Source organism: Odocoileus virginianus, chromosome 15, assembly GCF_023699985.2.
Source record: "Odocoileus virginianus isolate 20LAN1187 ecotype Illinois chromosome 15, Ovbor_1.2, whole genome shotgun sequence".
Lineage (NCBI taxonomy): Eukaryota > Metazoa > Chordata > Mammalia > Artiodactyla > Cervidae > Odocoileus > Odocoileus virginianus.
In genome coordinates, this window is record NC_069688.1 from 42256952 (window position 1) to 42281731 (window position 24780).

General features: G+C 41.2%; 1 protein-coding gene across 2 annotated transcripts in view; it reads left to right on the plus strand.

Moving 5' to 3' along the window:
- The first annotated feature begins 366 nt into the window (after positions 1–366).
- Positions 367–24780, plus strand: part of RSPO2 (R-spondin 2) — a 162447-nt gene continuing 138033 nt past the window's right edge. Inside the window, exons 1-2 of one of the 2 annotated variants that reach the window (XM_070477247.1) lie at positions 367–1099; positions 1487–1742. In XM_070477247.1, the coding sequence (XP_070333348.1) occupies positions 1649–1742 (94 nt within the window). In that variant the 5' untranslated portion in view covers positions 367–1099; positions 1487–1648. The remainder of the gene's footprint in view (positions 1100–1486; positions 1743–24780) is intronic. The other variant, XM_070477246.1, reaches the window with a different exon arrangement.

Below are 24780 nucleotides of genomic sequence, written 5' to 3' on the forward strand. Positions count from 1 at the left end.
CTTTGAAGAAGCAAGGCCCTAATTTCTAGAATACTGCAAGCAAGGGATCAAAGGTTTTTGGAAGTTTTTCTGGAGGAGACACAAAGTCAAGAAAGAAGATTTCTAAGGATAAGCAAAGGATTGGAACACCCCTTTCCCTCCCTAAACCAAGGACGCGTTTTAGATTCAACTGTGCTAAGACATCTTCCTATAAAACAAAGCCAAGACATAAATGTAAGAGTATCAGAGGTGTGGCATCTCTCGGGATGAGGCTCAGGTTTAAACTCCGCTTTAGGAACGGCAGTCCCGGCTCTGAGTTCGGAAGGGAAGGTCTAGGAGAAGCCATCAGTCAAGGCTTCCCGCACGAAGTTCGGCGCTGAGGTTGGAACCGGCCCTGGAGCACCAGAGCAGACGCCCCGGGGGGGAAGACAGCTGGGCTGTAGGGCCGGCACAGTCTGGGGGTGCGCCTTCATCTCAGCCACTCTTCAGTTTAGCTACCTACTCTGGGAAAGCGCAGAAGGGGCTCGCCTGGGGTTAGGCTCTCTGGGAGGCTGTCAGCGCTCTTTAGGACCTCAGGGAAACCGGAGAGATTCTGGCTTTAGGACCCAGGAACTCCAAGGCAGCTCTGACTTAGTTGCCTTGGACCACAGCACCACCTACTTATAGAAGCATCCCGAGCCTGGGCCCGGCTGCATCTCCATCGGAAAGTGCGCTCGCCATCCCTTCACCCTCTCAGGAGCGTTCTGTCTCCCACAGCTTGAAAAGGAGAAACCTTAGCTGAAAAGTGGCTGTGGAGAAAGCTCTGTGCGGTTGCACAATTGGATACGGATCCAGAGAGTGACAGAGGGCGCGCCCCTCGCCGGAGGATCGCACTCACCGGCGGGGACGCAGCATCCCAGAGGCTGCGGACCCGCCCGCCCAGCCGCGCTCCTGCTAGGCGCGGTCAGTCCGGAGGAACCTCAGCGCGCTTCGAACCCTTCGCGGCCGCCCGCAGCCAGAGCTGCCACGCGCTCCCTGCGGGTCTCGGCAAACTTTTCCCCAGCCCACGTGCTAGCGAGGTGTCTCGCTTCGCGATCCCGGGATGGAGCGCCGCGCCTAGGCACGCCGCGCAGCCTGAGACGTAAGTGCTCACGGTAGGCGACCCGCGCCCGCCACCGCGGCCACAGCGTTTGGGTACCCCACTGCTGGACCAAAGGACCTAAGAGCGCGCCTTAAACCCTGCACCCTCGGGGACCGTGGAGCTCTTTTCTTTTCCTGAAGCGCCCGCGCAACGTCCCTTCCCCGGGGTCGGAGCCTGTAGGTCCGCGGAGGTTGCTAATTCACTGATTGTAATCACCTTGCTCTCCAAGTTGCCTGCAGCTGTGCGCTCCGGGTTAAGCCGCTCCGCGGCTCGCGCCAGGCAGTGGGTTTGCTTTCCCCCTCCCTTCCTTTCTTAAATTGGGACGCGTGAAGAGGCAGCTGCCTCCCTGGGCCTCTCTCCACCCGGCTTCTCCTCTTCGTCTCTCAGGTTCAAGGCGGAGAGATGCCGAACTGACCCGCGCGGCCCCGCTGGCTAGTGGAGGCTCCCCCGTCGGCGTCTTCCCCAGCAGCGCGGTCTGCGCCGGCTCCTCGGATGAGCCCTCCAGTTCCCCGACTGTGAGAGGCGTCTCTCCCCTGCCCGACCGCCCAGATGCAGTTTCGCCTCTTCTCCTTTGCCCTCATCATCCTGAACTGTATGGATTACAGCCACTGCCAAGGCAATCGATGGAGACGCAGTAAGCGAGGTGAGTTCTGCTCTGCCGGAGCCGCGTGGGGTCGGGGGCGCGGGCGGCGTCACTCGCCCCGGGGCTCAGGTGGGCAGGGCCGTGCCCTCCACCGGGCCTTTGGGCTCCTCACTTTCCGGGCCCCGGGGCGCTGCCGAGAGCTCGGTCTTTTCTGTCCTCAGGAGGCGCGGCGAGCCGGGTGAGCCGGGCGTCCTGCGGGCGCTCCGGGCTGAGAGATGCGGTCCGCACCCACGTTAGCTGTCGAGCTTCTACTTCTGAACTCTTCTCTTTAGGTCTCTCTCTCTCTCTCTTTTTTTTTTTTAATCTGGCATCCTTTTTCCACCCCCCCTTGTTCTTTTTTTTTTTTTTTTTGTCTTTTTCTCTTTTGAGTCCTCTCAACTATCTCTCCTGCAGCTCATTTTTCTCTATCTTCGCCACCCACGTGGTGCGCCCCAAACCCTGTCCCCAGATGGTTTTCGACACAGCCTACCTACAACTGTGTGTGTGTGTGTCTGTGTGTCTATGCGCGCGTGTGGGCCAGAGAGTGCGAGCGAGAGGGCTGGGAAGGGGTACCAAATCGTCGTGGAGGATCCGCATTTCCAGGAAAAGAGCAATGCTGTCTTCCTCTGGACCCTAAGACGAGGTGGGAGGACGCCCTGAACTTGGTACACTGGGCAGCAATTCGTGCGCAGGTTGTTTTGGGGGGAACGCTCGCTGGCAGAATGATGTTTTGGGGACAGGCCCGACTTTGCCCTCTGCGTTTACTTCCCTCACAAGCAGCTATTTCTGAGGTTCCTGGTCTCGGTGACACTCATGTGTGGCTTTTTAGCCGCCCCTCCCTCTCCATCACCTGTGTGAGCTGCCGGAAGGCCAGTGGAAGCCTCCAGAACGGTTTCAGAGAGCTAGCTTCCCCGAAGATTTAGTGCGCCCGTGTTGGAGTCCTGCTGCGGCTGCAGCTAATCTAACTTCATTTTAGGGGAAGGGCTGCTAAACACAGTTAAGTCTTCTGAAGGACTGAAGCACAAACCACAACACTCCCACCGCCAACACACACGCTCACCTTGCGCTACTGCCTCGCGGAAGGGGGACAGCAGCTCCCCAGAGCTTATCCATCTTGCTCTAGCAGTTTGGACTTCTGCGCAGTTAGAATTTGTCCTGAGGTTGACAGATGTGGGTTTTTCTAGGATATGAACGTCTCGCTCGACCTGTGATGTGGGTTGTTTCTGACTCTTTTTATGGAACCTCCAGTCCTGCATCCAGATTTTGGAGAGAGCTTTTGCGCCCTTAATTTTTCAAAGCTTTTTAGGACGTCGTTAAGCTGTTCTCACCTACCCTCAGGGCTGAAGGTTGGCCGGCCTGAGGGCAGAGCCCAGGACAGCTGGTCCTGTGCGATTTCCGCCGCCCCCATCTCCGCTCTGCAATTGACACCACGGAGCTGTGCTTAAAAAGGACACCCCTTTCTCCAACCCCGGGTTCTCTTACTTTGGGTCTCTCATTTCTGACATTTCGAAAATGCATATCTTCATAAGTTTTTCTGAATAAATACATTAGGGAGGAATTTCTTGCCAGAGGCTGTGAAAGTTTGGTATTGTTATGTCTTGTAAAAGTCCCTTTCCATCTCCTTCACCTCCCCTTGCCTTTCTCCACCCCAGTCTTTTCTTTCCAGGTATCACTTGGTAGAGCTGGCAAGTTTTGATTACACTGTGGTCAAAGTGTTTGGAGAGGTTCCCCCCACCCTCCTTCTTACAAATAGAGGTTGCAGTCTATTTGATTGAAAAGACTAATGTTCAACATACAGAAAGAGCTAAAACCCCTTGCCAAATTCTTGTTTATTAAATGACTTGCTAATTCAGCGATGTCTTTGATCCACACTGCTTGTTGGATTGTGGCTGAATGGGGAGGAATCGAGCTTGTTGCTTTAGTAGAACTTAACACATAGATGCTCTTTGGTGGAGCATGGCTTTACAGCACCCCTGCGGCCAGAAGCGATACTGCATGCTTCTATTTGCAGTGCCATCTCCAAAGTTCTGCCTATGCCTCCTTAAGTATCTGATGCAAAACCTATTTGTTTCAAAGCTGCTTTAGCAAAATCTCAGGGCAATTACTGCTACATCCCCAAGTGCTGACGTTTAGAAACCCAATTCTAAAGTGTGCAACTTTTGCCACTGTAGTAACTGTTGGCAGACAAACCTTTCAATTTAATAAAATTCAAATGCTTTCAAACTACATATAAACTAGTAAGGTTGTAAAGGAAAAAAAAAAAATCAAAGTGTGTATGTGTGTGTGTGTTTCGCTTAACAGATGTCCCTTCCAAAACCTGAAGCTGCTGGCTAAAATAACTTTGGTCCTTAAAAGTGACCACACTATCTGTGCCAACAAAAGGCGTACTGTGTTTTTAATTAAAAGTGGAACTACTTAAAGGGCTGGCGAGACAGTGTAGGGTGATAGTAGCTTTTCTGCTTTGCAGGGAAGCCTAAGGATTGCATTGAGAGTATTGAAATGAATAGAGATCTAACTCAGGTTGTGTGAATTGTCCCTCTTCACAGGCTTAAGCTGGTTTTAATTGATCTCATGCCCGCTGATTGATCATACACCAATTGTTGCGCATACCAAACAATTGGCTTTCCCAAAGGAGATTGATTTAAATTAGTTCCTTGGTGAATGCTTGAGTACTAGCCAAATCTTGTCAGTAGTGACAGTTGACATGCTGGAGCCTATTGTGGTACCAACATTTCCCCTTTTCCCTTTGTTTTGGATGGTGGCAGTGAAGTATTACTTTCTAGGAAGAAAAGTGATTAGTACCGTAAAAAAAGGTGCTGTGACTTAGAAGATCAGTTATTTTCTTGACTTTGTGCTGTGATGTCGGCAGCAGTGATATCAGGATTGGTTAGGCTAATGCCTGGGATCTGATTCTTTTCCTTTTTTTCATATTCCATCTGCAAATAATCAAACCTTCACTGTGGAGCATTCTCAGAACTCCTTTGGCATTATGTTTAGTCTGCTCTATGATCTCAGATGCTCTATAATATCATTTTCTTAATGAAATAAAATTCTTGGCAGAGATCAGATAATTTAGTCAGTTAAAATCAATTGCATCCAGTCTAGAATAGAGAGCAAATATATCATTTAACTTTATGCTTTATTTCAAAATATGGCCAGAGGATTAGAGATTAGAATATCAGATAAAACTTCTTAAGGGGAGACCATCATAAACAACACTAGCCACGTACGGGTCTTTTGTCTGCTTATTTAGAAAACAAAACCAGACAATAGAAATGCACTTGATGGTGACTGCTGGGGCCTGGCAGCAATATATTGGAAAGTAAGGCACAAACACAATAGTGTGAGTGGATTTCTTATAGAGGGGAGACACATGCCAATGTTTTGGAAAGCTGATTGACAACTCGTGTTTTGTCTACGTGGTAACAGTCATAACTCATTGGCCTTCTCACTCTCCAGTCCTTTTTGAAAACATAGTCATTATTAGCTACTGTTAACCCCTATAGCCTAACTCTCTGTCTTGGGCCCTCTTATGATTTCTTTGCATGGTAAACTGGGTTATTCAATTTGTTTTATTTGGGGGGTTGGTTGTAAAATCACATTTCAGGGTGAATTACTGAAAAGTGGATAGACATCATGACTTTATTATGGTATTCCTAGGATTTCTTGAGTTTAGTATGTAGTGATTTCATTTTTTATATCTTTGTTCTATTCATATGCCCGGTCACAAATTTGCCAGGGATTTATGAAAACTTCTTCATGAAACTCTTAAAAGCAGCAAGGCTCCCAGACATGTAATTGTGTTTCTGGTGGTCTGATGGTAGGGGGCGCGGGATGACAAGTGTTTCCTGCCGTAGCCTTTTCCCTACTGAAGCTGCAGCTCCATAACCGCTCATTTTCCTATGATTAGACTTGGCTTCTTCCATGAAACAAATGTTTATCACAAATAGTGTGGTATGTTTCTGGCAACTTTTGGTTTAAAAAAAAAAAGATGTTTTCTCTTAAAACTTGTAGCGCTGAATTAATTTGTATTTTTAAAAATTGAATGAAAAGATGTGGAGATATTTACAAGTTTCACAAGTACTTTTAATGATAGCTTATTTCTCACAGTATTCTTTGAAAATAAAAATGGCACATGGAACATATTAACCTACTCTTAAAAGCTTCAAAATACATTTTGTATGCTTGCTTTTTTAAGTTCCAGAGTGTTTCAGAAAAGCTCAGTGTGATGTTTAACTTTGTAGCATAAATACATTCTTTTCTTCTTTTGTTAATGGGCTTTTCTTTCAACATAATTCTGAGTTTTTCTGGCTAGTATCTTACCAATACACAGAGGTTAGAAAGTTGTCATGTCCCAACCAACATCTTACTCTGCTCCTGAAATTTGGAAGTGATTAAGAATAGGTGACATTTCGTCAGGCCTCCACTTAATTCTGGCTTCGTTAACTGTTTATAAATTCAGCTTGGGTAGAATCCAATGTTTGCAGAAATCACAAGTTGGAAATGACACTTCTAATTTCTTAATGAACAGCCACCTCTTGATTTATTCAGAGACTAACTGGCCAGTTTATAGATTATTCCGGCCACTTTTTACTCCTTTTCTCCCAAATGACTGCTGTTTGAACCATTCCCCCCCCCCCCCCCCCGAAATAAGCACTCTTACACCTCCCAAGTTCAGGAAATAGATGACAGACAAATCACTCGACATAATACTGCAGAACCACCCTGCTAAAAGGAGGTAGTAAGCTCAAAATTTTCTTTTTTCAAAATGTTGTGATGTTCATTCCCCTCCCCCTCCATTATCTGCCACAATCAAGGATTGATAAAGAGTGTTGCGTGTCAATATTTTTTTGTAAGTTTTCACATTTTGAGCTGGAATGCATATGGAAGGCACTAATTAATAAAGTGCATAAATAATATATAATCATATTTGATAGGGAAGGCATATCTATTACATGCTTATACATGTGTGTATATGTAGATGTGTGTAGAGGGGGGACAGTATGACCATGGATGGTTGGCTTTTTGTAACTAAAAAGGACTTTTACTCATCTTTCCCATTTTTCATCTTGTTCTCAGGAGCAGGACGGGTCAGAGGAAAGCTGTAGGTGAGGGGTTGAGGACCAGGAGAGGGAATGGGTAACGACACAGTGTCCTTATCTTTCTAAGGCCCACCCCTCACCTGTCCTCTCCTCTAGAACCTTTCTGTATGAGTCGCCCTCTTTTTAAGCATGCTGCTATCCCTCTTGTCCTGAAATTTCCTTCTTTCTCGTATTTCTTTCCAATCTTTTGCTTCACTTCAACCCTTCTCTTGTCTTGCCTTATGATCCTCTTTCATTCACTCACTCTTCAATCTGTCATAACCTGGCTTCTCCCTCTGTTTTAAGGGAAGGATTTTCTTAGTGGCCATCCATGCTCAATACTCAGCTCAACGCCAACCCCGCCCATGTTGTTGCGCTCCTCGCATCACTAAGATGATCACTCCTCTCCAAGGTGTTTTTTTTTTTTTCTTAGTGACACTGTGCTCTAGCTTTGCCTCCCATTTTCTGTGCATTTTTCTTCTTTGGTCTCCTCATTCAGAGTTGGAGTAGGCTGGTATTTCCTTACTTTTCTTCTTTTCCTTGGAGGATTTTATCCATTCCTGTATGCTCAACTGCTTTTTCCATGTAAAGTCCTTCAACTCTATCCCCCATTTTTTTGAGCTTCGGGTTATACTCTCTGATTTTCCAGTTACTGCCATATGAATAGATAACTTCATGCACCCTCATGTGTAGATAGATATTCCATTCCATGCACACAACTTAACAACTCATTCCCTCTTCTGTGCTCTTCCCAAATATGTTCCTCCAGTTGTGTTCCTTTTTCCTGTTCCTGGGTTTCTGTGTGTGAAGGCTGGAAGCCTCACTACAGTCTTTGACTTTTCTGTTGTCTCTATTATGGTTCATTCAGTCTTAGTGGGTATTAGAAATGTTGTTTATGTCTACCCCATACTTTCCATTCCCAAAGATATTTCCTAGTCCAGATCCTCACTCACTCATCTTTCATCATCCACTTCTTCCTCATTCCATCCTTTACAATGCTTCCACATTGAATTTTTCTCAATGTGATCCACAAATTTGAGCATGTTATTTCTTTGCTAATTAACCTCAAACCTCCCAGATCTCCATATTGACTTAAGAATAAGTTCCAGCTTCTTTCACTTTACATTCAAGGGCACTCCACCATCTGACCACAGCCTTTTTCTAACCTTCCACCACCATGAAAGTCCTATATGCTCAAGCTATACTAAATTATTTCATTTTCAACCATACCATTGTGTTTTCATGCGTTTGTAGTGTGCATGCGGTGGTGCCCAGCTAAATAAAATGTCACTGCCTCTGTGAAGCCTTCCTGGAATTTACCCTAAAAGCTTGCTTAGCTTTTCATGGTACTCCTAAAGGACTCTCATTTTACCTTTATTCTGGTTACTTTGCCATATGTGTCATCTTTACTATATATTAAGCGCCTGTAGGGCAGAACTTTGGCACATGCACCTTTAATAGTCCTTAAACCAGGCCAAGTAGAGTGCTTCCTCCACAAGTTGTGCCTGAACAAAAAAGTCATTGAGATTTTGTTGTTTGCTCTTAAAATAATGCTAATGACTTAATGAGAAATGTTTTTCTTTTCTTTTTTTTCCCCCAGCTTTCAACTTTTTATTTTATATTGGGTATAGCCGATTAACAATGTTGTGATAGTTTCGGGTGAACAATGAAGGGACTCAGCCTTACATATATACGTGTCCACTCTCCCCCAAGCCCACACCATCCAGGCTGCCACATGACATTGAGCAGAGTTACCTGTGCTTTACAGTAGGTCCTTGTTGGTTATCCATTTAAAGTATAGCGGTGTGTACATGTCCATCCCAGACTCCCTAACTGTCCCTTCCCCCCAGAAACTGTAAGTTCGTTCTCTGTCTGTGAATCTCTTTTTTGTTTTATAAGTTTATTTGTGTCATGTCTTCTTAGATTCCATGTATGAGGGATTTCATGCAATTTATTCCTCCTCTGTCTGACTTTTTTTCACTCAGTATGACAATCTCTAGTTTCATCCATGTTGCTGCAAACAGCATTAGAAATGTTTTTCTTTTAAATTCAAAGTTCTTTGCACATAGCTGAAGTTTGAATGAATAGATAATAGATATAATTTCATTATTTACTATTCTTCTTTAGAGTTTAAAGATAAGTAATGCTGACATATAAAAGCATCCCCAGCCTAGCCTTATTCTGAAGTCTCTGACAGTCTTCAGCATTTCACAGAATACACTAGTGCCCTTGTGTGTGTTCCTATACCTGTTTATTATTTGAATGATAGAGGATGAGTTGGGGCAGGAGAGAGGAAACTGGGAGTAACCTGTATCTAAAAATACTTCTAGAAAAACAAACAAAAAATAAAAACAAAAAAATGAAAAATAAAATAAAAGCACTTCTAAAGAAAGGGCCAAAAGGGATTATCAGTTCCAAACTCTTTGTCTATATGAATAGTTATTTAGACCAAAAAGAAAGTAGTTTTTATCTTCTTAAAAGGCAATCATATTAATAACATAAATTAGTGCAGGCAGACATTCAATCTTATATTTATGACTTTAGAATAATATAGCTATGAGACTAACCTGTGAGAGACAGATGCGTGTGTGTGCGCGTGTGTATTGCAAGTTTGGTGTAGATGTGGATGGACTACATAGTTTTTGTCCAGTGCCTACCAGGAGAACAGACATTTTGCTGGAAGGAAGGGAGACTGGCTTGACTAATGAAGAAGCTGAGGTGCTTACTGAAATGTGTTATTAAAAAAAAACAAATAGTTAAGTGGAAGAGAGCTAGAACTAGAATCCAGCCCTCCTGAGCTCACTGACTTTTCCTAACAAAGTACACTTTCAACATAAGCATTCATTTTAAAAGAAGGAATCACCTTTGAAGTCATTCAAATGTCCTTTGGACCCAGAGTTTCACTGAGCCTCAGAACTTGCTGCAACTCAATAATGCTACTAACATAACTGGTTAAGGAACTTAAGGCTGAGGGGGTGAAATAACTGAGTTTAGGACCGTAAAAGACCCTGATGCTGGGAAAGATTGAAAGCAGGAGGAGAAGGGGACAACAGAGGATGAGATGGTTGGATGGCATCACCGATTCAATGGACATGAGTTTGAGCAAGCTCTGGGAGATGGTGAAGGACAGGGAGGCCTGGAGTGCTGCAGTCCATGGGGTCACAGGGTCCTACACGACTGAGCGACTGAACTGACTGAAGATCAGAGTGTGATCTGGTAAAAGCTTGCATTCTTGTGTTGCTAATTTTTTAAATCATCATTCTTGGATATGAATTATAGGAACTTTAATTTCGGGTACTCCAGTAGTGAGAACAATTATGTGCATGTCTCTGAGGGTGTGCTTGTACATTTGTTTATCAATATGTGTGTTGTAGGTGTGTGTGTATGTATATATACATTTATACATACACATTTATATCATGAAACCATCATATGATCAGAATAGCCAATCAAGGTTAGAGAAAAGCTAGTAAGTATTATTTTTACTCTTAAAATGTCAAGAAACTATAATTATAGGTAGTTCTTCACCTTACTAGTCATTTTGGGGAAAACCTTTACAGTTTACCAAAAACCATTTGACTTTTTTCATCACCTGCTGAAAGATACTAAAAGCACTTATAAAACAACTGGCTCTGCACATTTCTTTTGAACATAGCTTCTTAACTTGGGGTCCAGAGATGGGGCCAGGGATTTTGTGATTCTCCTGAAATTAGAATCAAAATATTTTCTTTCTTTCTTTCTTTTTTGAGAGAGATTCTAGAGCTTTCACTGCAGTCTTAAAGTGGCCATGGTTTATCTTTCCTTAAAGAAGTTAAGAAGCATTGGTTAAAGAAATAGAAGGTAGACCATATAAATGAGCATGATGCCAGTTGGCTGCTTAAAATTGACATAGACATTTGTTTCCTAAAAGTTTATTTTCAGTGTGTGGGTTTCCAGCCATTTGCCATGTGTGTACTTCATAATATGAGGACACATTGGGAACACTACCTCAAGACTTATTTCAGTAAGTAATTACTTGGCTAATAATCCCTTTCTCAAAGGCAATAGTTGTTATATTGTCTCTATTCCCTAAAAAGTTTATAAAAGCACAAAATAAACAAAATAAGGGGCTCTGTTAAAACTTCTCGTATGGTCTAATTTTTATCTCGTTAACTAAACAGTAATATAAAGTTTTAGAAATCAGTGTTGCAATTTTCCAGCTGACGATGTGCAGTGCTGGCATTGATGGGATTTGTATGTATCACGCTGCCAGTTCACAGACCGGTCAGAACCAGGCAGAGCACTCTTCACTTCTGACCAAGCATGCTTCAACTCGATTTTTGCTGCTGGGTCGCCACACTTAGAATTTTCCTACTCTGACGGCCTCAGTCTCTCACCTATCTGTGGCTTCAGCGATCCAACCAGCCACCAGCTTTTAAAACAGACCGATAGAGGGCGCACTTTGCATTCTTTTCCTCGTGCTTTGTTCTAGGAAGTTCTGTAGGTTTTGTGCTTGTCTTGCTCTGTCCAGTAGGTTCAGGTGGCAAACCTGCTCTACAATTTCCAGCAAGACTGATACTGTGAATAACTTGACTTCCTCATGGAGAGGAAGGGAAAAAGAATCATAAAGAGAGCTTTCAGTTTTACTGAAATGTCTGGTTTTGGTCCCTAGACTCATTTTGACAAGACCTTCTTACCAAAAGGCAAACTTAACCAACCTCACAATTTTAATAACTGTGAGGCAGATACTAAGCCTAGAGATTGTGTTAACCTGGAAGTGCATTACAGCTTCTGTAGTCACTTTGGAAAACATTAGTTTTTCTTTTTTAAAAAGAAGGTTTTCCATAAGCTACATGCTTAAAACTGTAAGCAGTTGGTAAAATTTGGAGTTGACCAAATGACTTCAAGTTAATACTTCCCAATTGTTTGTCAAATTCTGTAATCTTTATGTAGAGACCCATTTCATTCAACGGATCTCTCACATTGTAACCCTTTGAAAATGGTAAAAATTGTCCGATCTTATCTTGAAAATCCGAAGTTTAATTTTTTTTAGGTTCTCTTTCCCCTTCATGTAATAAAGTCTGATAGAGAACTTTATTCTGTCCCCTTGTGGTTGATCACCTTCCATTTTGTATTCTAATGCCTTTTTCTTGTAGTCAAAAACTAGCTTTTGAAATTCCCTGGCAGTCCAGTTGTTAGGGCTAGGAGACTAATTTGAAAAACCAAATGTTGTTTGATAGTGGACAGCGGTGGTTCCCAGAAGCGTGATTAGTGGGTTGAGGTTAGTTTGGCTGCGGAGCGTGGGCAGCTATTCACACCACTCCCAGTGGTCAGTAAGTCATGTAGTGACTGATGTGATTCTTGACCGAATCTGTCAATTATGAAAGATTTCTCTGTCCCCTCTTTAAATAATACTATCCTGAAAATTGATCTAGGGCTTAGCAATTGTCCCTTGAAAATTGTTCAAAGTTATGAATTTTGTGCAATTTAATTGTTCTTATGGTAGAAGTGAAAGTAACTAGTTCTTCACAGCTGCTGTGGGTGATCTCAACATGATTTTGACTCAAAAGTGACTCAACGTGAATAATAACTGTTCTAAAGTTTTTGGCAAGCTTGGAGTCGTTGCCTTTTGTTGTTGTTGTTGTTGAATTCCGAGGGCGTTTTGAAGAAATGGGAGAGTCTGGACCTAGAGAGAGGAGGAAAGAGCAGAAATAGGATCAGTCCTTTCCAGGACTTGAAGCGTGTCTTGTGGAGGCTATACCAGAGCCTTCCTGCAAAACGTTTTTCACTCCATTACCACTCTGTCAAATGTAATTTAAATAAAAGGATCTGATTTGTTCTTTTAGGATTCAGGCAAAATGAAGGAGGCTCACAGGGAGGAAGAATATGGCTTATATTTAAGAAACTATCCATTAATGTAAAAGACCCCTTCTTGATGCCCTGAATCATTGGAAATTGCCCCTCTCCAACAGGAGAGCATATCTCTTGAGTGCTGCAAAAGCAGTGGCTGTACTGAGTGTAGAGAAATGTTGGAAGGCCACTCACACTGCAAGAGCCATGATGAGCACACTTGTAATGCATCTGACATCTAAGAGGTGTGTAAATAGAAATTCTTGCTGGCAATTATTTGGACTCAAATTATTGTAGGACCTAACTGTGTCCTTCCTAAATAGAGGATACTAAACAAAATTCTTTAGATTCTGCATATCATGCCTCTGAGTTATGATTCTAAGTTTCAGTGATAAATATCGTACACATTGAAGTTTAATCTGAATTCTCAAAAAGCAAAAGATATTTCTCATGATGACCATGATGTCAGTTTTGAGAACATTTCATTGTAAGAAAGTCAGATTTCAATGCAGTTATAACCAGCATGGGTTATGCCATACAAATACTTTGCTTTCTTTAATGGGGTGACTAGACTGGAAGATAAAGAAGTATTTGACAAAAAATTCATTAATCATATTACTTGGCACTTATGAAAGCATAACAGGCTTAAACATTCTTCTGGAATACAGAAATGCAGGCATATTATGCAATATTAAGGTTATGTTACTTGAATTACATTTGACAGAGTTGTGAGTAATGGATTGATACACACTCTGGTACAATAAAGGACCTCTCTTCAGTCTTGTTTGGAACAATATTTTCATAATGATTTGGTTGAATACAGATGGCATGCCAACCACACTTTTGCATAATATAAAGTTGAAGAGGACATTAAATGTTGTTTGGTTACAAAAAGATCCTGATGGCTGGGAATAATAGCAGGAGGAACTTATTAATAAAATCTTTTTTAAAAAGTTAATTTGGCTGCATCAGGTCTCAGTTGTGGTACTTGAGATCTTCAGTTTTTAGTTGTGGCTTGCAGGACCTCAACTTAGGTTCAGCAGGTGGGATCTCGTTCCCTGAGCAGGAGATTGAATCTGGGCTCCCTGCCTTGGGAGCGCAGAGTCTTAGCCACTGGACCACCAAGGGAGTCCCTGAATGAAATTTTAACAGGAAAAATACAGAGTTTAGATCTTAAGTTGAAGAAACCAACTATGGAAGAAAAGGATGTTGGAGAGAAGGGGTTATCATTAATTTTTGACTCATCCTGAGGTGACAGTGGGATATAGTAATGATATAGTTGCAAAAACGAGTTGGTTGCATTAAGAGAATTGTTTACCTAGATTAAAGAATGAGGTAGTTGAAAGTCCTCAGCCCACACCAGTGTCCTTCTCTAGACATCACTACTTTCAGAATTGGCAGCACACAGTATAATACTGCATCGATTTCCTAGGGCTCCTGTAGCAAAGTACCACAAACTAGGTAACATAAAAAGCAAAAATTGATTTTTTTACAGTTCTAGAAGCTAGAAGCACAGTATTAAGGTGTCAGCGGGTCTGTGCCCACTTTGAGACTATAGGGGAGGACCCTTCCTTGCCTCTTCTAGTTCTGGGAGTCTTAGATATTCCTTAGTTTGCGGCAGCCTGACTCCAATCACTTCCTTCATCTTCACAAGGCTGTCATCCCTCTGTGTTTGGTTTCTCATCTCTTCTTACAACAATACCATTTATGTTGGAGGATACCCCATATTCACTTAATTACAGCTGCAAAGATAATATTTCAAAATAAACTCACATTCATGGGTACTGAGGTATATGACTTCAGCATATATTTCGGAGAGTACCACTTAACCATTAGGTCCTAAACTGTGTCAGACCTTTTAGGTTCTTTAAATCCTCATTTTCAAAACTCTGAAATAAGTATTATTATTAATTATACCATAACAATAGTATTAAAAGATAAAGTATTGGCAATAGAAGTATAATATTAATAACTAGAGTTTAGACCACTGTATGTAGACTGTGTACTATATATAAAGCATGATATTAATGACACCTCTGGACTTGTGCACAAAGTGGCTTTTGGCGTGGGGATGCTTTAGACATGGTTTATAAGTGTATAGGTTTTGAAATAGGACCTGCAAATTCCTTTTTGCTGCTAAAATTCCATGAAATTGCATGAATCCATCTGAATGTGTTGATTTACATTTTCAAATAAATACATGAATCAAATTGACTTTTTGTTTAGCTAAAACTGAGAAGGAAAGTGAAAGTGAAGTCGCTCAGTCGTGTCTGACTCTTTGTGACCCCATGGACTGTAGCCTACCAGGTTCCTCCGTCCATGGGATTCTCCAGGCAAGAACACTGGAGCGGGGTGCCATTTCCTTCTCCAGGGGATCTTCCCGACACAGGGATCGAACCCAGGTCTCCTGCATTGCGCACAGATGCTTTTCCCTCTGAGCCACCAGGGAAGTAAAAAAAAAAAAAAAACCCTGAGAATTCTCTTCACCTGCCTTCTTTTTGAAGTTTACAGAACTCCAGGAGCTGTTAGCCTCCTTTATGAAGTAATGTTTTTAATTACTGAAATATCAACATGGTCAACATGCTTCTGGTGTTAGAGGTATCTTAAATTAGTTCCCTCTGATTTTGAGTAGTATCTGATATTGGCACTACCTGGGAGCTTCCCAGGTGGTGCTAGTGATAAAGATTTGCCTGCCAATGCAGGAGACACAAGAGATGAGGGTTCAGTCTCTGGGTCGGGAAGATCACCTGGAACAGAAAGTGGCAACCACTCCAGTATTCTTGCCTGAGAAATCCCATGGACAGAGGAGCCTTGTAGGTTACAGTCCATGGAACTGCAGAGTGGGACATGACTGAGCACACACACGGGCTGGGTCTGTTCACAACTGTGTGCTCTATAGAAAGGGTTAGGAAGGACATAAATGTTCTCATGTTTTGAATATGGTAAGTTTTAAACATACGCAAAAACAGAGAGGGTGGCATAATGACTGCCTGTCGCCCAGATTGAACAAATATTGAGATTTCATCACACTGGTTTCATCTATTCTGTATATCCTTTTTATTGCTATATGTTATAAAGCAAATCTTAGCTATTACACCATTTTACCTTACTTATTTCTGAATGTATTTGTTACAAATACGAACATTTTTCTTAGCAAACCATGATGTTACTAACGTACTTGACTAAATTTCTTACTCCTTGGTAACACCTCATAATCAATATGTCATCAAGCTTCAGCAGTTGCCTCAACAGTGTCTTTATACAGCTCATATGCATGAATCAGCATTGACATAACACCCACTAACTGGACTTGGTATGTTCCTCAAGGTCCTTTGATTCTAGAGCAGTACTTTCTTCCCACTCAGTTTTCCATATCACTGACTTATTGAAAAGATCAGATCTGTTTTCTACAGAATATCTGACATTTCAGATTTTTCCTTTCGCTCCCTCGTGGGGGTAATTTGACATCCTCTATCTGCCATGTTTTTGTAATCTAGAAGCTCTCCCTGAAGGTTTAATTACAGTTAGGCTTAACTCTTTCGACTAGAATGCTTGCAGCTGCTGCTGTGGACTTCATATTATAATGTGTCAGGAAGCACGCAGCATCCCATTCTTAGTGATGCTAAGGTTAACCAGTAGGTTCATGTGGTAACAGCCCGATTCTCCCATACTGAGGTTCCTATTAACTTTTCATGTAATAGTTTCTCCCGTTGATCTTTGTCTGAATCATCAATTACTTTAGGGGTTGTAAAATAGCTTTTTTGTTTGTTTTCTAACTTTATTCCTTCCACAATTATTACGTCAAATTCAATAAAAAAGAACTGTTCCTTTTCAACCATAGTTATTTTGTTAACTATGAGACAGTTCTTAGAGCAGGCAGTACTTAACTCTTCCTCTTTAATTGCAGAGTAATGTTCGAAGTAAGGAGTTGATACATGTTTGGCTGGCCAGTGGGTCAGCTTTGATTTTTTTCTAGCCGTGGCCTGTCAGATGGGGGGGGGGTGAAGTCTTCCAGTAGTTTCTGCTTACTGAAACATTAGTGCTGGACGACATTAAAAAAAAAAAAAAAAAAGCACCTCTTTTTTGGCTTCTGCTAACAGAAATGAAATGCAAGCCTTCTGAAAACCTGAATTTGATTAGACATCTCCTGATAATGTTCTTTGTTAACAGCTTTCAGAGAAGGTACTGAGTGAACATACAGTAGTCAGCCTCGTGTAATCTGACGCTCATTGGGTAGAAAAACAGTACTTTGTGCTACTTAAACACTCGCTGGAAGGCTTAGGGAGGGGAGGAAGGAAAGTATTTGAGGAGATCAACTGGATATTGTAGAATAGAAGTAATGTCACCTGAGAAGGATTAAAGTTTCCTCAAAGGTTGACCTGAATGGCTGCATGCCTTAGAATGGGCGCCCCATGCCCCTCGACGGCTGAGGTTTAGCTGTGCAGTCTTTAACTTGAAGGTATGTAAAGGAAGGATCTAGAGGTTGTCTTCAGCACTTAAGTGGCAGTAAAAGTTGTAGGAAAACAATTGCTCCTACTTGTTAGCTGCGGCTAGTTCTTGCTAATTACAGAAATCTTGCCTTTATCCATTTAAAAACCTAGCTCATTGCTACTAATTAAGTTACCATTGGTATCATTTTTGTATTACCTGTTGAAAAATACTATAATATTTACATTTCATAATTGAAAATTGAAGATTTACTCCCACAAATGTCTATTGGGAAGAGTAGGTAAGAGCATGCTAAAAAGTTTTTTGAATATAAATATAAACACATTTAGAGCGTGGCTTGCAAAACAACTTGGTAGGTATGTGGTTTTCTTAGAAGTAAAGTGCCTTCATAGTGTTAAGAGAGCAGAAAGTATTGTGAGCTGAAGAAATCGGTTATAGTGCAAGTCAGGGAAACAGAACTGGCAAGGTGCCTCACTTCAATCTGTGTCAAGTAGGAACAGTTGCGCTATATCCACTACTTAGGGCTAGTAGTTCATGTCCTATTTTCTTCATTTAGATTTGCAATTTATTTTGGTACTAAATCCCCCTCTTGTTGAGATATTTAAGTGTTTTGTCTTGGAAGCAAGTGGTAAAGACTTGATACTATATTCATGAAAGTCATTCATTTAAATACCACTAGCTGCAGAGTTTATTATGGATATAATTCTAACATTAATTTATTGATGGAAATATGGAAAATAGAGAATACAACAATAAGGAGAAAAAAGCTACCAGTCATCTTTCCACTTAGCAGTAATCACTGTTAACATTTTGATTTTTCTCCTTCCAGATATTTCCTCACCTTGTACATAAATAAAAGATTTTCAAATTTAATACATCATCAAGTACACAGTCATAATTATTTTAATGATATAATGTTTACTTCATAAGTCATCGTTCATCATGACATTTTATTTATTTTTAAATTATTTTAATTGGAGGGTAATTACAATATTGTGGTGGTTTTGCCTTACATTGACATGAACCAGCCACAGGTGTACATGTGTCCCCCATCCTGAACCCCCCTCCCGCCTTCCTCCCCACCCATCCCTCTGGGTTGTCCCAGAGAATCGGCTTTGGATGCCCTGCTTCTCGCATTGAACTTTCACTGGTCATCTATTTTACATATGGTAATATACATGTTTCAATGCTATTCCATCGTGACATTTCAAAATACATTTCCTTATAATTAGACAGTTAAACAGCTTAATGTAAAGTTTTCTGTGTTAGTAATGCTACTGTGAACATCCTTGTACATCTTTTTCCCCATCTTTTTTCCTTAGGAATCATTCACAGAACGAGATACAACAAACAATTCTTTAGCATTATATTTATTGAGCACTTACTATGTGCCAGTCACAGATCTTCGTGCTACATGTTATCTTATTTAATCCTCAAATGACCTTGTGGGGTAGGCTCTATTTTTCTCTCCATTTTAAAAAGGAAGGGTTGGAGGCACAGGGGAGTAAATATTTGCCCAAAGTTACAGCACTCACTAATAGAGCTGGCATCAGTCTAGGCATTTTGATTTAGCCATGCCCTTAACCACAAGATGGAAGGTGAAGCTTGTGATCTTATTGACAGTTGTTCTCCAGGATATGGTACTGATTCTTATTCTGCAGACGGGAGATGGTGTGCATCCACCTTGAGCCTCTGATATTCTATTTTTAAAAAATCATCTTGTTGGCAATACTGTAAAGCAATTATCCCTCAATTAAAAAATAATTTTAAAAAATCTTGTTGGATTACTCCTCCAACTGAGAATAGGAAGAAATATCTCCCTACTCTCAAGAAGCTCACTATTTAAAATAGACAAAACGTTTTCTCTCATTCCCCTTGGTTTCATATAACATTAATGTCCACTTAGTTGTATAAACTTTTATTTTTTTCGCAGCAGTACTTATGATGTTTTCCTCCTCTCCAGTATGTTTTGAATCCTCCTTCTGTGTCTTTTGCTGCTTGTTAGACCCTCTCTCGTTATGTCACTTGCTATCACCATCTCTCCTGAGCCACGTGGGTATCCTTCCAGTTCTCTCCCAGTGATCCATTCTCCGCAGGCCATCGGAGCAATTGCTTGTAAAACAAAAGTTGGAGCATCTGATTCTGCCATAGAAATGCTTCAGTGCATTTCAGTTGTGTTTGAAATAAAGCCCAAACTTTTGACTCAGCCTGAAAGTCTCTGTGTGACCTGGTCACGTTTTATTTCTCCAGCTCTCCGTTTGTTAGCTTGGTCCTGTCAGACTCTTCCTGTTTCTCAGACACCGTCAACTGGTTCCTGACTCAGGACCATGCATTTGCTGCGTACTCAAACAAGTTTTTTTCCCATCTTCTTCATGACAAATTCCTGTGCAGTAATTTTCTAAAGCAGCACAGTTCTCTAGCTCTGTTTTCTGCAGTTAAGCCATCAGGGCCAGGATACAGGGAGGCAAGGGGGGCGTCCGCAACATAGATGTAAAGAGTGTACTCGCCCGAGCCGGAGAGAGAGCGACTCTCAGCATCTCCTCCGTCAGAGCCTCACTCACCTCCCCCGAGTCCCAGCCCTACTCTGATATCAGCTATTTGTTTCTTAAACACAGTAGAATTTTCTTTGCTCCCGTGGCAATGAACACTCCATGTTCATCATTTCTGTTTCTTTTGCCTCTTGGGCCTTAGTAGCTAGACTGTTTTCCAGCCTCCTTTGGAGTTGGGTGTGGCCGTGGCCTCAGTTGGTCCTAGAAAATGAGCAGAAGGGATATTCTTCCTGCCTCTGTACTTGTCCCACAAGCCTCCTGCCGGAGGGGCGCTCGCTCTCACCTTGAGTTGGCCAGCTTGGTGCAGAGGACACAGCCCCCTTCTCTGAGCCCCAGGGGATGGCAGGACCACCAGGTGCAGGGGGCTTAGGTCCTTGAGTGACCCCCTGACAGTGTCTCTGCTGCACATCTGCACCCGACCCCGTGTCAGCAAGAAACAAACTCCTTTTGTGTTAAAGCCACGAGACTCTGACATTTGACACAACGTGGATGGATCTGGAGGGTATTATGCTAAGCGAAATAATCAGCCAGAGATGAAGACTGCCTGGTAGCAGTTAAATGTGGAATTGAAAGAAGAGAACATCAAGTTCATAGAAACAGAGTACAAAGGTGGATGCCAGGGGCTGAGGGGTGGGGGAAATGGGGAGAGGTTGGTAAAGGGTTCAAACTTTCGGCCATAAGATGAATCAGACCTAGAGGGCTGGGATAGGGGAGGGGATGGAGGCTCACGGGGAAGGGATATCTGCCTAATTATGGATGATTTGAGTTGTACTGCAGAAGCCAACACAGCATTGTCAAAAATTTTTTGAAAAGAACTAAATATGAAAAAAAGATGAAGATGTTTTAAGGGCCTAATGTGTAATGTGACTATGGTTGGTAATACAGTACTCTTTTACTGAGATTTAGAATTTAAATAGTCTCACCAAAAAAAAAAAGTAAATGTGAGATGTGTAAATTATATGTGTTAATAACTTGATTGGGGGAATCCTTTCACACTGTATACATATATCATATCATCACATTGTATACTTTATATTACAAATTTGTCAATTATACTTTAAGCTGGATAAAACAAACCAAAAAAAGGGGGGCGGCTAGCATTTCTTGCCTTAACTGATGCAAGCTCCTTTACTCACACCAGAGCTTTTGAAGCATACGCTCCAAATTGTGGTGACCTTGTTCATGTTGTATCAGTAGTAGCCAGTACAGTGCTTAGGCTGTATCAAAGAAATGTTTTTTGAACAAATAAATGCAGGCTATTAATAACAGTATACAAGAAATTCAGGACAGAATGCTGAAAAAAGAATACAGATAGGAAACATCTGGGTTCACAGGGGAAGGAATGGATGATGCTCTAGGAAAAGATCTCATGGACTCTTAAACATAAGATACACTATTTATAAAGTGGTCCTTATATTTCTTAGTCATAGGGATTTTGCAAACTTAAATGTACAGCACAATGAGTTCACATAAAAAGTATAAAATTTAATAACCGCTTACTCTATCTAATCATTTTTACATAACATAATTTTTATGTACTACATAATTTATGTAATTTTTATATAATTTCATTTAATATAACTGGAAAATATTGAAAATTTCTTGTCTTTATTTCTTACTGATTATATCTAATGGCTCAGATGGTAAAGAATCTGCCTGCAATGAAGGAGACCTGGGTTTGATCCATGGGTCAGGATGATCCCTGGAGAAGGGATTGGCTAGGCACTCCAGTATCTGCCTGGAAAATCCCATGGACAGAGAAGCCTGGCAGGATACAGTCCATGGGGTCGCAAAGAGTCAGGCATGACTGAGCAGCTAACACTTTGACTCTTCATGCCCAATATATATTTGAACTTTCGAGAATTTAATGCAACAGAGAAGGAATGTCTGCTTTTATTACTGATGCAGGGAAATTCCTTGATGTTAAAGGTTCAGTAGATTATTTTGCTTGCCTTGGGATATAAACATCAGTTTAGGGTTAGGATCTGGTGGCATTCCTTGCAGAAATATCTATAAGTTCTAGGGAAAGGGCATTGTGTTGCACTGTATTGTTGTTAATGGGAAGGATTTTCGGTCAAGATTAAGGGTTTCTTTAAACCCTTTTAAGAAGAGAATGTGTTTTTATTTTCTGGGAAGTCTTGAGATTGTGGATATGAAGGAGGACAGGTAAGAGGAGAGTGATGATCGCTGCTAATGCAGTTTCCAGGCAGGCAGTGGGGATAGGAGGAGTTTTGTACCACTTGCTGTGGACACCTTTCTGCCGAGAAGCCCGCCCTGCGAGCCCCTGAGAACAGCATAAACCAATGGCAGTAGATGACTCAGGATTTGTGATCCGTTAGAAGATTCTGCTATAAGGCTCTGTACTAGAGTTAAGACCCTTGTTGTTTCATTGCTAAGAAGTCATGCCTGACTCTCTGACCTCATGGACTGTAGTCTGCCAGGCTTCTTGGTCCATGGGATTCTCCAGGCAAGAATACTGGAGTGGGTTGCCATTTCCTTCTCCAGGGGATCTTCCCAACCTAGGGATTGAACAGGCAAGTCCTTTACTGCTGAGCCGCTGGGAAAGCCCCTAATTAAGACTAGGCTGTATAAAATCTGAGGCCTTTATTCCTACTTTCATTCTAAAGTCACTGGTAAGTCACACTCTGGTGGGAATGGCTGTGAAGGGCTGTCTACCCTACCTGAATTAGCCCTGACAAGTAACTCTTCACTAGCTCTGCCACAAACTCTCTCTGTGTGTAAGAGACAGACCTTAAATTTACCTTTTGAGCAGACATCCTGCCTATTTAACATACAAGATTTAGACTAAATAGTCCCCAGAATCTTTTCAACAATAAAATTCATTTTTTCTATTCTTCCTTTGGTCCAAATTTTTGCACCTGCAGTTCTCCCATTTCTTAATTACCTTGTAACATCAATCATGTTATTTCACGTCTCTCTACCTCAGTATTGCTGTTTGTAAAGAGGAGGAAATGGTAGTTACCTAGCTTATGACTTTGTTGTAAGAATTGGAGGGTCCATGTCGAGCCTTGGAGAAGAGCCTGGCCCTAAGCAATGACCCCTTGCTGTGGCTGGTTACGTTTCTGCCTTGCTTCCTCAGCGTGTCTTTGCTCATATTTGCTCCCCTAGGTTTCTAACAAATTCTCCATTCATGGTTTTGAAAAACTCCCTGAAATGATGTCTTTTAAAAACTCATTCTAGATACTAAGAAAGAATAAATAAAATACCATTTGGCTAGCTATGACCAAAAAATAAAATAATAAAAATTCGTTCTAATGAATTTTCAAGGAATACATTCCTGTTGGAAGTTTGTTCAAAATCATAGATAAGTTTAAATTTCTCAAAGGAAGGAGCTTTTTCTTTTAAACTGACAGATTTTGGTGAAGAACAGAAAATGTACATGGCTTAGAGATACCAAATGTGAGCTAAAGTGCAAAGGTCACCTTTCAAAATGTAATGAGTTCAGAGAAACTCCTTAATCTAGAACCCTAAGTCAGCATGTGGTTTATTTGCTGGCTTTCTGTATGATCTCGTTCCTGCTTGATCCAGTTTATATAAATAGTTTTTTCAATTTGAAAATGAGTCACATTTGAAATACTTCCCCAGCTGAAAAAGCTAAAATTTTCCTTGTTTATATTAACAGAACTTTTACTTTTTAAAAGTTATACATAAGCATGTACATTTTAATATGTACATTAACATTTTTTTCACATGTTTTTTATTTTATGTACATTTCTTTAGTTTGATAAAGGTTACCAAAAAACTAGGATGGAAATGCCCAAGGAAAATACTTACAGGAAAAAAATTTAATTGACTGACTTAACCTTGAGTGTGTATGTAATTTTTAAAAAAAGCTTTTTGTTGAGACATACTTGACATGTGAGAAGTTGTACTTGGGAACAAGTATGTTGTGAAACCATCAAGGCCATAAAGATACACATCATCTCCCAAAGTTCCCTCCCATCTCTATTGTTGTTATTATTTTGTGATAAGAGCACTTAGCATAAGATCTACCCTCTGTAAGTATACATGCCACGCTGTTAGATATAAGCACTGTGCCAACCATAGGTTTCCAGAGCTTGCTGATGTGCATGTGATTTGAATTCTTTGGAAATAGTTTAGTAGAAAACCCCTGGTTTAAGAGTCAGGAGTCCTGGGTTAGAGTTCCCTCCGGTGCGATGTCAGCTCTCACCATGACTATAGTCTGGACCTCGTGTTCAAAGACTGAATTTGAGTTCGTGAATGTTTTTCCACCTTTTGTCTCTAAAGACTTAACTCTCTATTAAAGACTTAAATGCCTGTCTGTCTTCATTTACTGGGATAATACTCAAATTTACTTAGTGTAGCTGTTTCACTTGTCCTCTCAAAAGTCCTAATAAAGGACTTCCCAAACACTGGGGCGGAGGGTGGGGGGTGGTTTTCCAGTGGTTAAGACCTTGCTTTTCCAATGCAAGGGGTACAGGTTTGACCCTGGTCAGGGAGCTAAGATCACACATGCCTCATGGCCCAAAAAACAAAACAGAAAACAGAAGCAATACTATTAACAAATTCAATAAAGACTTTAAACATGGTCCACATAAAAAAAAATCTTGAAAATAAAAGTAAAATTTAAAAAGGTATTATTTAACATGTTAAAAACAAGTCCTGATGAGACCAGGACTCTTCTGTACCAGTCTTGAAATATTCATGGGTTTTCTCTGTGCATTGCTATCTATATTGACAAAGTTTTCAGGCAACAGCTCGTTAAGTATTTTAAAAATTTCTTTTAAATCTTTTGACATCTCTTAGTACTCATATTTTCTGTCCAGTGAAAGAAGCCACTTCAAAAGAAAACTTAAGTTTCTTTGCAGGTGTTTTTTTTTTTTTTTTTTCCTACTGATGGAGCCCTTCAACCCAAATCTAAACTGGGCAGAATCTGAAGTCCTGATTTTTGCTCCCACCTCCAAAACTGCTTTTGCAGTGTTCACTCTCAACTTGTTGGCTGCCAGTGAGACAAGTCACAGCATCTATTTTAGTATTTAGATGAGCTTAAATCAACTACCAGTTTTGATTCTCTCCTTTCACATTTCAATGAGTTTTCTTTTTCTTCACCAAATGTATTCTTGGCGGCATAGTGGTGCAGTGGGGCTGGTGATACTTGCTTGTTGCTGA